The sequence below is a fragment of the Trichosurus vulpecula genome, chromosome 6, assembly GCF_011100635.1.
Source record: "Trichosurus vulpecula isolate mTriVul1 chromosome 6, mTriVul1.pri, whole genome shotgun sequence".
Classification (NCBI taxonomy): Eukaryota; Metazoa; Chordata; class Mammalia; order Diprotodontia; family Phalangeridae; genus Trichosurus; species Trichosurus vulpecula.
In genome coordinates this window covers 87063752-87078270 of record NC_050578.1, presented here as the reverse complement: position 1 = coordinate 87078270, position 14519 = coordinate 87063752, and the positions used below count along the sequence as shown (strand labels likewise).

The following is a 14519-nucleotide window of genomic DNA, read 5'->3' as shown; positions in this document are numbered from 1 at the left end:
TGCTCTGTGGTCAATAATTATTTTTTTGTATTGAATGAAAGTGTGTATCAATGAGAACATTTTTGTATACCGTACCTTTTAGCACTTGTCCATCTTGCTGATTAAATCAACACCGATACTGAGTTAAAGGTGAATCTTCAACTCAGGATAATTTCAGAGAGAATTATCAGGAGAAGCAGAAAGAGTGGGAGGGGAAGGGACATATTTCACCTTCCTGTAAGAAAATGACATATACATTTAGGGGAAAACAAACAAGAGAAATAGGGACAGGGTGGGGAAATGGAGGGAGGTGGGAAGCTCTATGAAAATCCATGACTTTAAATCAATTAAACTCCATGATGTAATTAATCCCTTGGAAATAAAAAATTTAAAATTTTTAAAAATAAAATTACTTATAATCACAAGTTGCTAAGTCATCCTGAATTTTACAGGGGCCATTTTTAATGAATACCCAAGCTGGACAGTTCACCGTTTACTTATTTAGGAAAGGAAAAGATAACAGCAAAAATAAATTAGTGTGCAAAATTGGGGCTACTGTATTAGTTATATAATAGTCTGTTACTTCATTGTAGGAGGGAGAACCAGCTCAGCTGACAGTTGATTATGAACAACCAAAAAAAGACAAGTATTTACTGTAGCAACCAAAAAAACAAAGAGATAGACAGTCATGATCCTTTGAAGCTGAAATTTGAGGAGATTTTACAAAATACCAACTGAACTTTATCTAACAAATTATAATTCTCCATCTGGGAACCTCGGACTCTGTAAACTCCAGGCCTGTTGCCTGTATGCACACCACACAAATTAAACTGTTTCAGCAGACCCTGTAAATTTGTCAATTCATTTTCAAGCCATAAAATGAAAAGAAACATCTCTTACAGTACCAGCCTCCCGACCCCTCACATTATTCTCTTCCTTCATGATCCCTTTAGCAGCCCAAAAGAAGAACAAATACATTGAGCACAAATAATTCACTCACCCATCAAAAGGTAAAAACAGGTGACAACTCACCTGAGCGCTTGTTTTCTGGTTTTTTTTTTTTTTTTTTTTTTGGAGAGCTGAGGTCTCTGTGATGACAGGGATGACACCAATGACAACAGGATAATCAGGAGGGGTGTCAGATCTGGGAAGAAGGAAAGTTAAATTCTCTCTGCATGACCAAGATTAACCCTGAAAACACCTCTGGCCCATCTGGAAAAGAACACCACTGGGCTAAATATACCTGTTATATCACTCCCATTTTCATAGCATCCCCAGTGCCAATGCTAACCTGGACCATTCAGGAGGACACAATTTTTCTGGGTGGGGTGGAGGTGAATGGGGATAGACAGAAGCACTGGCCTTCAGGAAAATCTCTAGAAACATCAACACACTCCCCAACCAAGCTCTAAGTCCGCTATAGATGTCAGGTGACCAAAGTTGCTCCCAAAGCGCCCTCCATGCACTCGCAACCCAAACACTTGCTAAGTTGCTTAGAAGGGGAAGGCCCACAGACTCAGTTTCCCTAGAAGAAGTCAGGAAATGCTGCCCTTGGGTCTTAGAGAAACAAAAGAGAAATTTGGGCAAAGTGAAGTGCAAACTAAGAGCCCCGTTTAATCGCTCCTGGCAGTGTTTTCCTAAGTCCTTCCACCCCTGATATCCCTTCCTCACCCCCAGAGATCGGAAGAGATTTTGAACAACTTGCACAAACCTTCAGGCTGGACAGCTCAGGTCCTGGCCAGGACCAAGAGCAGCGTCGGGAACCCCCGAGCCCGGGAGTCAGCAACGCGCAGCTAAAAGCAATAAGGCAGATAGACCCTTAGGTTAAGGCTCAAAGAGACCCCAACTCCCAACTTCATTCCACTTTAGCTATCCCGCGGCGGTTCTCTAAATATCGTCAGTCTCCTACTCTCTCCCCCTCCCGCCTTGCCTTTCCTTATCCCGCCCGTCAGCCCCGCTCTCTCCATCCATCCCTTTTGAAGGGAGACGGGAGAGTTACCTCCTCTTGAAGAAGATCTGTCCAGCTCTTTCCAAGAGAAGAAGATGGTGAGGACTGGAGAAGGGAGTAGGGAGCCGGGGGTATTTCTTCAGTTCGGGAGCCTAAGGGAGATTGATGGACAGCCTTGGGAACGCCCCCTTAAAGCTGAACTCCTCCTTAGCCAACGAATCGCATGATGCTGCACCCAACAGTGGTGCCAGAAGATCCCGCAACAAACACCCCACTTCAAAGTACATATCAGGGAGGGGGAGGGCTGCCTAGGAATTCTGAAAGAGTTGCAACTAAGTAGAGAAACTATGTCGTCAGATATGAACATACATGAATACACGTAGGAGAAATGGGCACAAACCATCAACAGCCCCCGACTCAGACACAGCCAGGCAATTATTGGAAAGAAAATTTATGATTTTAATCAATTCTACTGTATTTCCATTTTGTTTGCAGGTCGATGCCACCTTGTGGCCGAAATTATGAAGAGCTGGGCAACTTGATGCGCATAGTAGAGTGTTTACCGACCGCAAAATCCAGGGGAATTGTCAGACGGATAATAGTAAATAAGATTTCTTTGCTTGCAATCGCACCTCTACATACCGTACTTCCCCTCGGCTGTCGAGCCCCAAACGCCTTTGGCTCTCCGAGGCTACCTCTCGGTCAAGGTCAGTAAGGCGCTCACACACACTGTGACCGCCACTTCCTAGCCGAGAAAACACCGGACCCTGGGAAGTAAGGGCAGTGGATCCAGGACAAGACATCTTTCTTTCCCTTAGACCGAGAAGGCCGAATTGACCCTAGGGCACACTCTTAGACGCAAAGTTAGGGCACCAACTTGATTTTTGTCCTTTAGCATAGGTGCTTTATTTTTTGGGGGGAGGGGTAGCACTGTATATAGAAGGGATCCCTCTCTACGCAGGAAGGGTTAACTCGCTCCTCCTGGGGTCTACAGTTACCAAGTATTGAGGAGAACCGAGCCGATTGTACTTTGAAGACACTTGAATCGGCAAAACCCTCCTAGTTGACAACCTGAAATTTCTCTGACTTAGCAGTGAGGCAACCACGGCAGGCTTTTGACAAGTCTTGATTCCAGTAGGAAAAGTCAAAATAATGTGTGTCTGCCATGCCGAAAATGAAGCCCTAATGCCCTATTACTAAAACAAACTACTAGGAAACCGAATTGTCAGAAAAGGCTGGCTGATAAAGACATTACAGCCCAGAGTGGCTTTCCAGACTCTGAGAAGCTGGCTCTGTTATAAAAATCCTCCCAATTTTAGTGGTTCTCTAACATCAAGTTTCCACTTCTATCTTCAAACCAGAAAAAAAAAAAGTTTCCAAGAGATATGGGACTCTTACAGCTTTGCATTGCTAAGACATCCTACTTGTCTTTTTAAGCCCAGTTCATAATTAAATAACTCTCTAAGCTTGTGTATATATTTTCAAAGACTAAGTCAGTGCAGTGCAAAATCAGCCAGGTCCCTCCAAGGTAGAAAGGCTTGTGGTCCCAGTCTCGGACTCTGGATCTCTCTTAGGAGGACCAGCCTACCTAACTAACAGAGTTCATAAAGGCTCTTCAACAGAAGGTTCATGACCCCTGGGTGATGACCTTTCTTATCCAAAGCATCTCATGATATTCATTAATAACGCATGGAAGAACTTCAATTTGTGCTCACCTGGAAAAAGCTCCCATCCTTGATGTACTGAAGATTTTCAGTAAGTAAATCTTTTTATGTAGATAATGATGTGTATGCATGCATGAACATATATGTGTGTATGTATATTTTTCACAAGAATCTCTCAGGTACAACAAATACATTTGTAATTGGACAAATCTTCATGCAGCAGAAAAATATGATTTTGTACAAATATGTGTGAATATAAAAATACATAAATCTAGAGATAAAATAGGAACTTTAAAAATCCAGGCAAGGGTTAAACAGGTAAAAAATCCTAGTTACAGTCATAAAAACCTTCATAGATAATGAAAAAAAAGAAAAGGATGTATTTGGGGACCCTTAAGTTTTCTAAGACTAGATGCTCAACTCTTCCATTTATTTTTTATTCTTCCATTACTCTTCCATTTATTTTTTCTTTCCTTAATTCATAGCTTCTAGGTTTTGAAGCAGTCTTACCCCAAATTTCGATCATTAAAAGGCAAGCATATTTCAACTGTAGTTTTCAGCTCCAAGGTATAAGTTTCAAGTGAAGTAATTTACTTATTTACTAAGAATGAAACTTTTTATGATATTTTGCCATATTTCTATAAATAATTGGGGTTCAAAAAGACAGTTCGGTGATTATTTAACTTTCTAGATATTTCAGTGGTGTTGAGAGGCACAGAGAAATCATTGCAGTGCTGTTCTTATCTTGCTATTTCACTGAAAGTGAATTTCTAAGTTCCATTCACAATTAAACAAAATGGATAAGTCTCTATTCCTGAAGTATCGATGTTAGAGATTGGTTCCATCATTAAACTTTGGAAGCAATACAACCCATACTAAAATGTGATTTTCTCTGAATGAAATTTTGTGGTGGAAATTGAGATACTGATATATTAAACCAAAAGATTATTCATGCCATGAGAAAATTAGTCTTTTGAAGTATTTTGAAATCCATTTTCCTTTCTCCAAAGGCAATATGATCCTCAAGAGAGATCAGTCACCGAAGATTTCTCACTAGTTCAGTAAGAATAATTCAGTAACCTGATGCCAAAAACACAGCATATCTGTATATACCATGAGGTGGGATGAGAGAGTTAACATAAATAAGGAACTTTGAGTTCAGAAGCAACAGGCTATTAAATAGGTGCTCTACTTCTAGAGCCAGATTATTCACTTCTTTAAAGCTAAAGAAACATTCAGGTAAACCCTCCATCAGACTCTGGAGCCCCACAGGGTATAGCAACATACATTCTGGAGCTATATACACTGAATAAAAACCTCTCCCGGTGCTTCTGCAAAGGGAAGGAGAAAACTTTAAAACCTCTGCATAAACCTGGAGAGTATGTTCTTTAGAAAGTTTATAAGAGTCTGACCACCAAACCTTGTGCAGCAGAATTAGACTGAATTAGGCCAAAGTAGGCATTAATACCCTTAATTAAGAAGGTTTTATTTTCTCTATTAACTTCAGGTTCTACTGGTCTATGTTTTTTGCTGGCCATTTTTTAAGCTGAATCAGGACCTCCCTGAATGTCCTTTCTTGGGCAAGAGTCTAACTAATTTTTATTTATACTGACGATGGGCTGTGCCCACTTTAATTGAAAGTTTGCCACTGTACTCACAGCTATTATTTCTCCCTTCAACTTTTTCTTAATGCGTCAGTGATGGATTTCTGTTGCAGAGATGAAAGACCACAATGGTGTTAGGCTTTGATACAGGAACATGATTAGTTAAGGGACCTATGCAGTGAAAACCACAAATGAAGAAGCTATTGATGGTAGAAACTAGTCTGGGCTATATCATATACCTGAGGATGGTTGATGAGTCTCTCTAGACTGGTTTTGCCTGAACTGATTGGGTTGCTTCGGTCAAAAACTGCTTTGACTGACTTTCTAACTAACTTTGCTTACTATGGCTATACCAATCAATTAATTGAGTCAAAATGATACACCAAGCACATCTATGTTTACATATTCAACCTCAAAAGCATCTCCCTTATGTATATGGGAGACCAAACAATATTTGTTGGTTTTATTTATAGTCGAAATGATGAAAGGGGGCTTTACTTTAAGAAAAAATATGGCTAAATATTTTAATATCTCACAACCATACATTTGGTTATCCCCTATTTTCTTTATGTGCCTGAATTAGTGTTTTCAATTTTAGAATGGGTAGCAAAAGAGTATTAAGACCTTGAATTTATTCAGTAGTCTCAACATATTTTTTTTCTTCATCAAATAACTTCACCAAATAACTAGTCTCCTTGAAGAAGGCTCGACAGATACATATTGATACTGTCTCCTAGGATATCCATTTAAATAGCATACAGAAATTCATCCTTGATTGGGGGGTGGACTACCTTGTGTACCAATAGAATAGAGTCCCAAAAGGGACTAGATATAGCTTTGGGACATACAAAAGTTAAACTCTGTCCAGTTACTCAACTTTGCTACTTTTTTCTGTTTAAGGCAAATATCACTTAACCCTTCTTATTGAAGCAAAGCAGGGAAGAAAGTTACCTCTAACTATCATGGAGATCTCACCCTTGGCCACATAATGGACTAGCCAGGGAGAAACTTACAAGGTAGTCACTCCAATTTAGTGCTCAATGAAAAGAGGAAAGTAATAACAAAACCCTACATCTTTCTAACATTTTGCTACATTTATGAAACATTGTTTATATACTACTTAGCCTGTTCCATATGATCCTTACAACTACCTTGCAAGGCAGGAAGTACAAATATTAGGTCCATTTACGAAAGAAACCTAGATTCTGGAAGGTCAGACAACTTATCTATCTAAAGTCTCACACCTTTTAACAGGAAGAGTCAGATCCCACCCTCAAGTCTCTTGATTGCAATACTCTATTCACTGTACCAAACTACTCCTCCAAAAATGCAATATAATTATGACTAGGTAGATGTAGTTTTTCAAAATTCCAGATTAATCTGACCTGTTTGCTTTGCTTACTCAAGGAGCTCATTCTGAATGTCTTTACAGAGGTATTTTCCCCTTGTTTATAATACAATATATCTCACATATATTTTCATTGTTGTTTCTTTTGAGCTTTGCCATTTTCATATGCTTCTCTTATTTTCCCCCATGGTACTTGGAAACTCCTCAAAGGCGGGGACCGTGTCTTCTGCTTGTTTTTAATTAGGTGCACAATCTACTGCAAAGTAAGGGAACTGAACCAACTGATTTCCAAGGTCCCTTCCAGCTCTAAATATGTGATCTTAGCCTGATATGAGTACATAAACATATGTACTCAATGTATTTCTGGAAGTGCAAATTGTTTTAAACAATATTAAGCTTTGGACTGTGGCTTATCTTTTCAGCAGTTCTTATCTCTGCCCAGGACCTTTTTTTTTTTTTAGTAGTCTAATCAAAACTAAAACTAAAAAAAAAGAAAGAAAGAAAAAGTAAAGAAAAAAATGTTTAATTCTCCTGCTACTTATAAATAGTTAAGTTATTTTTAGGCTGGCAGAAATTTTTAGACTTGCAACCAATTTTTAAAAACATGTGCATATATATGAATCTTGAAAAATTAGTGGGCTAAGGAAGCTGATAAAAAAACTGCTCAGTAGCAGGAATTTTTTTTAAGGCTTGGATTTCATCTAAGAGAAATTTTGGATTTCATCTAAGAGAAATACCTTGCAAAAGCAGAGAAAGAGAAGAAGCATAGAAATCAAAGCCAATAAGTATTGTTTTTCATCAAATAACTAGTCTACTGCCAATCCCATACTCTAAAGAAGAAAGTATTACAATGATTCATCTTATATACATGGGTTTATATTGATATGCTTTTGTATAAAATGTATAGGAAATATATGCATGTATATTAATACAGAGAGAAACATGAGTAATATGATAATACAAGGCTTAATTATAGATTATTCCTCTCTCCCTAATCTCTTTTATTGCACACACATGTATGTATGCACACATTATAAAATATGTACCAATATTATGTCCTTTGGGTAGGGGATTGAAGGATGAAAATATTTGTAAATTATATATAGGAATTCTTCAGTGCTTAATTTTTAATTTTTATGTTGTTGTAAGAAAAGATTAAGACTACTTAAGACCCACTTTTGCTGGGTTATTATTTGGGGGGTGGGAAGATAATGCAACATATGTAGTGCCCAGTTAGATCCATAGAATTGACACTGAATTATTTAGAAAAATAATTCTAAGCAATTAAAGTACTTTTTGGGGAGGTCTTCAGAAAATGCTATCCATTCCTAAACTACAGTAGTTGCCAATTTTAGAAGTTACATATATGTGTTTATAATTACATATATAAGATAGGTTGCATATATGTTTATAAGACAGACTGTTATGTCTCCTAGGAGTAAGTACAGAAAATGTCTCACAAAAAACCATCTTTTGATTACTTATTGCATTGGCCTTTTTCATTTTTTTAAGTACTGAGGATATTTGGCAATGGTAAAATTATTGGATAATAGTAGAAGTTTAATTTATATAATGCCTTTTAAAATACCCTTTATATTATGTGAATAATCTAAGACTTTTTAACCCTTATTTTACATATGAGAGAACTAAGTCTAAGAAATTAAATGACTTTATCAAGGTTATAAGACTGGTAAGTATTGAATCTGGGATTGGAACCCAGGTTTCTGTTTTTCAATGCTCCTTTCCATTATTCTAGACTTTCCCTCTAGGAATAGTTCTTAGCTTACCAAATAATTTTCAGAGTACCATATTGTTCTGTCCAGTTTCTGATCACATAATCTCCCTAAACATAAGGGTCTTTCTGTCTCTGTCTTCAAGTTGTGTTAAAATGCAATAAAATATTTGACAAAAGCTGTGGGCCCTGGTACTGATAAATTTAATCCAGATATGGATTTTGAGTATGTTTTGTTGAATAGCATTTAAAAATACTGAGAATATTTTCTACTTTTCTTAAGGGTCCAAAGCTACCTTCAAAGGTAATAAGAGATCTTCCAAGCTTACTTTCCTGTCTCAGGAGAAATCAGAACATCTGGAAAGGGCTACCTACTTTTTTTCTTGCAGGACAAACAGGATTCAGCTTAATTTTTCAAATAAGAGTTTTCTGAGCCTTGAGTGGACATAGAGGGCAGAAAAATTGCATATTATTAGTTTTGTACCTTTTCTCTCATTTGCATTTCACTATATAAAACTTTTCCAAAATGAATTCTACAAATGCCAAAGGTTTTCCTTGCAATTCTCAAGGAAACACAGGGGAAAAATCAGGAAAAAAGTTACCTGGCATATTCTTGCAATTCACAAATTTCAAGTTTCTTTGAAAAAAGAATTAAGTTTGATTCATTATGTACAATAAACAACCTATATTATAGTGTCTATTTAAAGATTTAATTTGGCATAACAAGTTAGATCATTTCAATTATTCAAAAGTATGTTTCTGTGTTGGGAAAAATGGGTAAGTTAATTTATATTTTCATTATGTTGACCTTTTCCTTTTAATGCTCTAGTTAGCACAGTTCCTGGCATATACTAAGCACTTAATAAATATTGATTGATTTGAATTGAATTAATTAATAATAACAGTAGCTTTATCTTAAAGGTTCATACCAGCAAAATAAAAGTTGCATGAGAAAGAGGGGATGTTAACTTATAGATTTAATATTCTAATTTCTATGATAGAGAGTATTTTCTTTAGATGATTATGATGAAATTTATTGGGAAGTTAGAGGGATTTAAAAAATTCCAAATGGATATTAAAGAATGTTTGCTACATATTTTGGAGGGGAGGAAGACATAAAGATTTACAATTAGATTACAGTCCAAAAGAAAAAAAAAATCTGCATGAAAGGGAAAGCAGTATACTGAGACCGGGGATAGACAATAGAAAGCTGCAAGCTGAATCCCCGGTCTAATCTAGTGAGAGACTACCGGTACTGTTTCTCTTTGAATACATTTCAAGCACTGATGCTACATGTGGTTTTATCAATGTCAGCCCCCCAACCCCTATAGCTCTCATTGCCAATTCTGATCTATGACTGTTAAGATTGTGAGAGACAGGAGAGACAGATAGGAATAAACTTTGTAAAAGGGGGAGGGGGAGTGCCACGCAGGGGTGTTTATTAAAAGTTCACTCCCACAACTTTGGTTTGATCAGATACCAAATCATAAAGTTGGATTTTTCTACATGGTTTATCTAACAGGTCCCCATAGATGACCTGGGGAATGGTAACTACTTAACCAAGCAACAAGAGACTCCTTATGCTGCGACGACTCTTCGGTAAGAACGCGTAGCCGCAGCAGTTTTTATTGCCCCCAAAGAAGGTTTTGGACTTTGCATTTTTCCCCAGGGGATGTTTTTCCGGGGTTGACAGCACGCCAGCATGACCTCCCTACTCGAGTTTACATACATATGACATATGGATACGGTGTACAGCAAGCTCCAAAACTTAAGTACCATAAGTATAGCAGCCATCACTTAGTAAAAGTTAACGGGGAAAACTAGGGGGCTCCACATTCTGACGCCCGTTACTTGGGAGAGGGCAGCAAGTCACTTCACTTCTCTGGCCTCAGTTTCCTCAAATGTAGAATGTGGGAGAGAAGAGAAGATCTCCAGTGTCCCTTTCACCTATAAATCCTATGGTTCTGGGATACTCAACCCCTCTCCTCATTTTGCGCACTGGCCGACGCACATTAACACTATCCCAAAGTCCCGGCCAATTCGGGACTCGCCGCAACGGCTAACCCTCAGCGAGGCAAGTTTTCAAAGCCGGCCGGCCGGTGCGAAATCCCCAATTACATTTTTTTTTTTCTGTCCTTTTCCTTTGTGCCGGCTTTCCTATCCTGAAACTTGCACTTGGAAATAGTCCCGGCAAGCTTCGATCCCACCTTGGAGGCACTTTCTGCAGGACTACGCTAGTGTGAGGGATCTGCAAACAATTTGCTGACCCTGGACCCTCACCAAAGCATGACTTACGCACCCCTGCACCCCATCTCCGTGTGTTCTAGCCTGAACCCGGTTGCTTAGACCAGAAAGCGGGATCCTTCTATTGATGCGCTTTTAAAATTAAGAGAAAATGTCTGAATCACGAGCGTTAGCTCTCGATACCTGAAGGCACTAGGGGATCCTGTCTTGGACAGAGTAGCTGAGGGTATCCTCTGCAGACCCTGGGGTGGCAGAGGGACGTGAGGGGGCACACAACAGCCCTCTCATGCAAGTGGCCCGAAAAGTTAGGTTAGCTACACTCCCTGGCTCCGCTATACAGAGGCAAGCACTGTGTACTGGTCACACTAGGGAGGTGACCACCTGAAGGGCTTGAACTCCCCTTGCCCAAAAGCACCCTGTGAACCCCCCGAGCGGGATAAGTGGAGCATCAGCTCCTCCGCGACTGGGTCATCACCATCTCCCAAGAACCCAAAGCTTTCAGGAGTAGGCTGCCGCGGCGGCTACAGCCGCAGGGTGCTGGGATTTGGGAAGTGACAACTGCAGAGGGGGAGCCCAAAGAGGGTCCTTGGGGGTCCCAGGCAGGGCAGCGAGATCGAGTCCGCAGTGACACCTTTCCAAATCGTGCGTCTTTCCCCTCCTCCCCTTCCCTCCTCCCCCTCCTCTCCTCTTCCCCCCTCCCTTCTGCCTCCTCCTTCCCTCCTCCTGGTCCTCTCTTCTCCACTCCGCTGGTTCCTCCCCCCTTCTCTCTTCCCCCCTCCCATCCTCCCTCTTCCCCCCTCCCCTCCTCCCCCTACTCTTTATCATCCCCTGCTCCTCGTCTTTCTCCCCATATCCTTCTCCTTCTCCTACCATCACCACCACCACCATCTCCTCTCCTTCCTTCTCTTCCCCTTCCCCTTCCCCTCCCTTCCCACTACCTATTTCTCCGGCTTCTTTTTTTCCAGCTGTCTCCGCTCCTGGAGAGCGCGGGAGCGAAGGCGCATTGACCACGCTGGATCCAGTACCCGGGCAGCTGGAAGACCTCGCGAGCGGCTGGGGGCGCTTCGAGGTACAGTCTCCTGTGAGTCTCAACCAGCCATCCACCTTCCAGGCAGGCGGGAGGCTGGGTAGATGGGCTCCGGGAAGGTGGTAGAATTGGGAGTTCGGGACCACTGGGGGAGAAACCAGGCACTGCAGCCGGGGAAAAAACGGCTTTTGCTTGGGGAGGGGCAGAAGGAGCTCCCACCCCTCTGCCGGTTCGGAGGCGGGTGTTTGGGCTCTGGCAGGAGGAAAGACCAGGATAGAAGGAGAACTGGGGAAAAAAGAGGGATGAGACTGCCCGAGGAGGCAAATGAGGAAAAAGCGAGAGACGGCTGGAGAAGTAACCAGTTCTCAGGTCTCCCAGTATGGGAAGATAGCACCAGTCCTCAAACTCACCAATTGCGATAGCTGGGCGGGAGCGTCAGAGTTCCGAGAACATTACTAGCGCAGGTAGCAGTTTTTTTCCGCTAGGAAGAGAGGGAGGGTTGATAGAAGTCGCCTCAGTGATAGTAGCCCCTTTTTGCAGTATAAATGCAAAATCCCAGTTAAAAAGGTCAGCTGGGATCAGCGACAAAAGCGCTGTCTTTAGAACCAGAAGATAGGATGTTTTTTTTACTACCTCTGTGACCTTGGGCAAGTCATTTAACACTTCCTGAGCCTGTTTCCTTATCATAAAATAAACGGCTTAGACTAGCTGACCCCTAAGATTCCGTCCAGCTCTTAATCCAATGACAGCCTGTGTTTATTTAGCCGCCCCCCACCCTCCAGGCTGACTCTGTCTCATGAACTCAAAATGCCATCAGGTGCGGCTATGCCAAGCCTCCAGGGGTTCCTCTCTAGGAGGTCCAGCTGAAAACCTGTCCAGCATCTGGATCAGGATAGGAAGGGGCTTTCATAAGATGTCTGTCCTGCTTTACAAAGCAGCTGACAAGTGGGTGCACTCAAATTCACACTCAAATTGTGAAACAGGGAGGGAACTCGAATCAAAAACTTCAGAGCTTTTCAGTATTTCTTTAAATGAGCCGGTAAGAATTAGAAGCACTGCAAGTAGTCCAAGGTCTTCTAGCAGAAAATGCTGCCGCCTCCAAATCAGATTGAAATGTCAAATATCACTTAAAATATGGAAGGGTACACTGTTAGAAATGGGGAGGGGGTGGGAAAGAGGGGAAGAGGAGGTGGTGGCTGGTAATCCTAACTGTATAAGTCTTTTCCAGTCTAAATGTCATCAGTTTACCTTTTAAAAAATGTCTGCATAAGGATTTGGGGATTTCTGTATACAGATAAAGTAAAATGCTAATGTTTGATATTTTCATTAACGGGAGTAATTATCAGAAGGGAAATAATGAAATATATTCTATTACTTTTGCATATTTGACATTCTCTATGATAATAAATAATTATATCTAGCAAATAATTATCTTAATCACAGGAACCTGCTTAATCAGAGTTTCTGAGTAAATTCAAGTCTGATTCTTTTCTCAGTCCTAACTTCTCTTATGATATACTTGAAGCTTTTTCAGGTTCTGATCAGGAAAACTCCATTCATCTCAGTATCATATATAGATTCATTCATAAATATTGAAATATAACTGTGGGAAGCCACAGTTTAAAGGGGATTTTAAATATTTCTCTCACTTTCATTCATTCATCAACTATGTATTGATCTCTTCCTATGCCTAAGAGACTTTTTTTTTCTCCTCAGTATTGATGGACCTATGTAAACTGAGCAATGTCCTGGTATTAAGGTAGCATGTGAAGACTGTCTGAAGACTAAAATGATAGTTTCTGATTGTTTTGACTTTGTTTTCTCAGGATGGTGATTGTGAATGTAGGGAATAAAAGGAATAAATGAGAAGGAAAATTGGAAATTGTATGTCAATATACATGAAGGTACTAGTATTTGTGACAAAAAGCTGTTGAAGTGATATTTCATGTGTTTAAATCTGAAATTGTACAGAAAAGTTCATATATTCATCACAATATTTTAATTACCTACAAAATATTTGTTTTATCATAGTTGTATCAATATATGGCAAGAATGCCCCCCACTCCAATAATTGTGACACTTTCTGGTGGTAGGATAGTTGTAGAGAAGATTTTGTTTAAAAAAAATATCAAAATGACTTTTCCTGTGTTGGTTTTCTAAACTATAATTTTCAGAAGGGACAAGTCATGGGGTAAATTTAAGGGAAAAAAAACTTTAGGTTTTTCTGTTACAAGAGCAAATGAAAAATTTGCCTTTTCAATTATGATGTAGTTTCCCTTGCTTAAAATGCCAATTTGCAAGAAGAGGGACTTTAAGATCACAAATTTTCATGAAAAGATTAATGAAAAGACTTTCATGAAAAAAACCTTAGAAATTGAACAAAGTTCCTATTGAACAACACACAGTCTTAAAAAATTATTTGGGTGGGGCTAATCAGGGAAGCCTTCCAGGAGGAGGTAAAATTGTTGAACATGTGATATTCTAGTTTCTCTATCTTTTGGGAGAGATAATCCCAAGGATCTGAAGGATACTTCTTCCAAAATGTGAAGGACTTGATATGAGCCTTTTCCAGTACTATAATTGCTTCACTTAGCGCATTCGACAAAAATGCATTAAGCACCTATCATGTTCAAGGTGCCTAGCTATGTGTTTTGCATACAAAAATGAAATATCATAGCCTCTGCTCTCAAGGAGCTGACAGTCTGTTAGGTGTCATGCACGCATACAAAAAGGTAATATAAAGTAAAATGTGAAGAGTGATTGACAGGTCAATAAAAGAACAAAAATATACAAAGAACGTGATGTAAGAGTCTCCAAAAGTTTACATCCAACTGGGATGCTCATGGAAAACTTGAGAAACAGTAGAAAAATATACTGACCTTGGGGTCAGGAGACTTGTTCCAAACATTAGCTGTGTGACCCTTGATAAGTCATGTCAGCTCTTAGATCCTCAGTTTCCTCATGGAAATAGTA

The 14519-nt window shown here is 39.9% G+C and overlaps 1 protein-coding gene across 4 annotated transcripts in view; it reads left to right on the top strand.

Moving 5' to 3' along the window:
* The window catches only part of NPY5R (neuropeptide Y receptor Y5), a 176926-nt gene that overhangs the window by 149253 nt on the left and 13154 nt on the right, over positions 1-14519 (top strand). For 2 of the 4 annotated variants that reach the window (XM_036762729.1, XM_036762730.1), the window contains exon 1: positions 11526-11600. Coding sequence is in view for 1 of the 4 variants with exons in the window: in XM_036762728.1 (XP_036618623.1) it covers positions 9856-9874; positions 11485-11600 (135 nt within the window). In the remaining 3 variants the exon portion in view is untranslated. Of the gene's footprint in view, positions 1-2422; positions 3683-9797; positions 9875-11484; positions 11601-14519 lie in introns of those variants that run through there. The other 2 variants (XM_036762728.1, XM_036762731.1) reach the window with 2 other exon arrangements.